Raw genomic sequence first — 1,032 nt, 5'->3', positions numbered from 1 at the left:
GGGTGCGCGCAGCCCTGCAGCCCTGGCGCGGTGGGAGGCGGGGTGGAGCCCGCGGGCCGTGCTCGCCACCTCGTGGCCGCCCGTGGGACTGCGGCCTCACGAACCCGGCTCAGCCCCTTTCCCTGCGCCTCGCAGACCGCCGGCAGCTCCGCCTCGGCCAACGGCATCCACCCGCAGGACAAGGCCCACAAGCCAGAGGTGAGGGCACCGGGGGCCCCCGGGGAACCTGAGACTCCGCTGAAACCTCGGGGGCAGTGACGCGCTGTGCCCTCCTCGACTCTGCAACCTTGATTCTTTACCCTGGCACATCGTAAAGCAGTGCCTGCCTTGGGGAAGCTTCTAGACACAACCCAAGACTGTATACAAAGGAAATGCTGCCAGGAGCCCTTGTGCCCAGCTAGAACTCCGGGCTCCGGCACAGCCAGCGCCCCTGCCCCCGGGCCTTTGCACGTCCCCCCCTGCATGCGCCCCGCTCCCTCCCTGACACCCCTCTGCCCACCCGTCCCGCGAGGCTGATGAGACCCTTGCTCTCCCAGGACAAGCACTGACCCCAGGGACACTGTGGAGCCGCCGTTCACACCAGGGCCCCCCCAGGCCGCGTGGCACGCCCCCTCCAGGCAGGGGCCGGGACTGTCTCTTTGGAGACGTTGCTACAATAAGGAGCTGACCCGCGGACAGTCCCCCTCCCGGAGCCCTGGCGACCAGAGGCTTCCTAGCACAGCCTTCCGCAGCGCCGCGGGTCTTGCCGGGCACACGTCCTGGCCCTGGTGGCTTCTGGGGTTGGGGCGGCTCAGGGGACCTGGCCGGGCCCCCCTCCCCGGAGCCAGCTGCGCTGTGGCCGCCCAGTCGCCCCTACTCCTCCCTCTCCTCCCTCTCGGGCGGAGCAGGGCCCAGGGTCCCCGGCTGAGCCTGCATACAGCGGTACGAGCTCCCCTCCTGCGGCGGGGACAGCCAGGCTCTCAGATGCGCGGACCCCGCGCCGGCGCCATCGCAGGCCCGAGGGTGGCCGGCAGGGTCGGAGGCCGGACCGGC

At 71.2% G+C, this 1,032-nt stretch overlaps 1 protein-coding gene across 1 annotated transcript in view; it reads left to right on the top strand.

Moving 5' to 3' along the window:
* The window catches only part of Clip2 (CAP-GLY domain containing linker protein 2), a gene marked incomplete in the record, with an annotated part of 38,488 nt that overhangs the window by 36,926 nt on the left and 530 nt on the right, over nucleotides 1–1,032 (top strand). Inside the window, 1 exon segment of the mRNA XM_005396751.2 lies at nucleotides 537–1,032. Coding sequence (XP_005396808.2) covers nucleotides 537–548 — 12 coding nt within the window.

The sequence above is a fragment of the Chinchilla lanigera genome, unplaced genomic scaffold (genome assembly GCF_000276665.1).
Source record: "Chinchilla lanigera isolate Chin_1 unplaced genomic scaffold, ChiLan1.0 scaffold00055, whole genome shotgun sequence".
NCBI classification, from domain to species: Eukaryota; Metazoa; Chordata; class Mammalia; order Rodentia; family Chinchillidae; genus Chinchilla; species Chinchilla lanigera.
The sequence above is the reverse complement of the archived record's forward strand: the minus strand, read 5'-3'. Positions and strand labels throughout refer to the sequence as shown.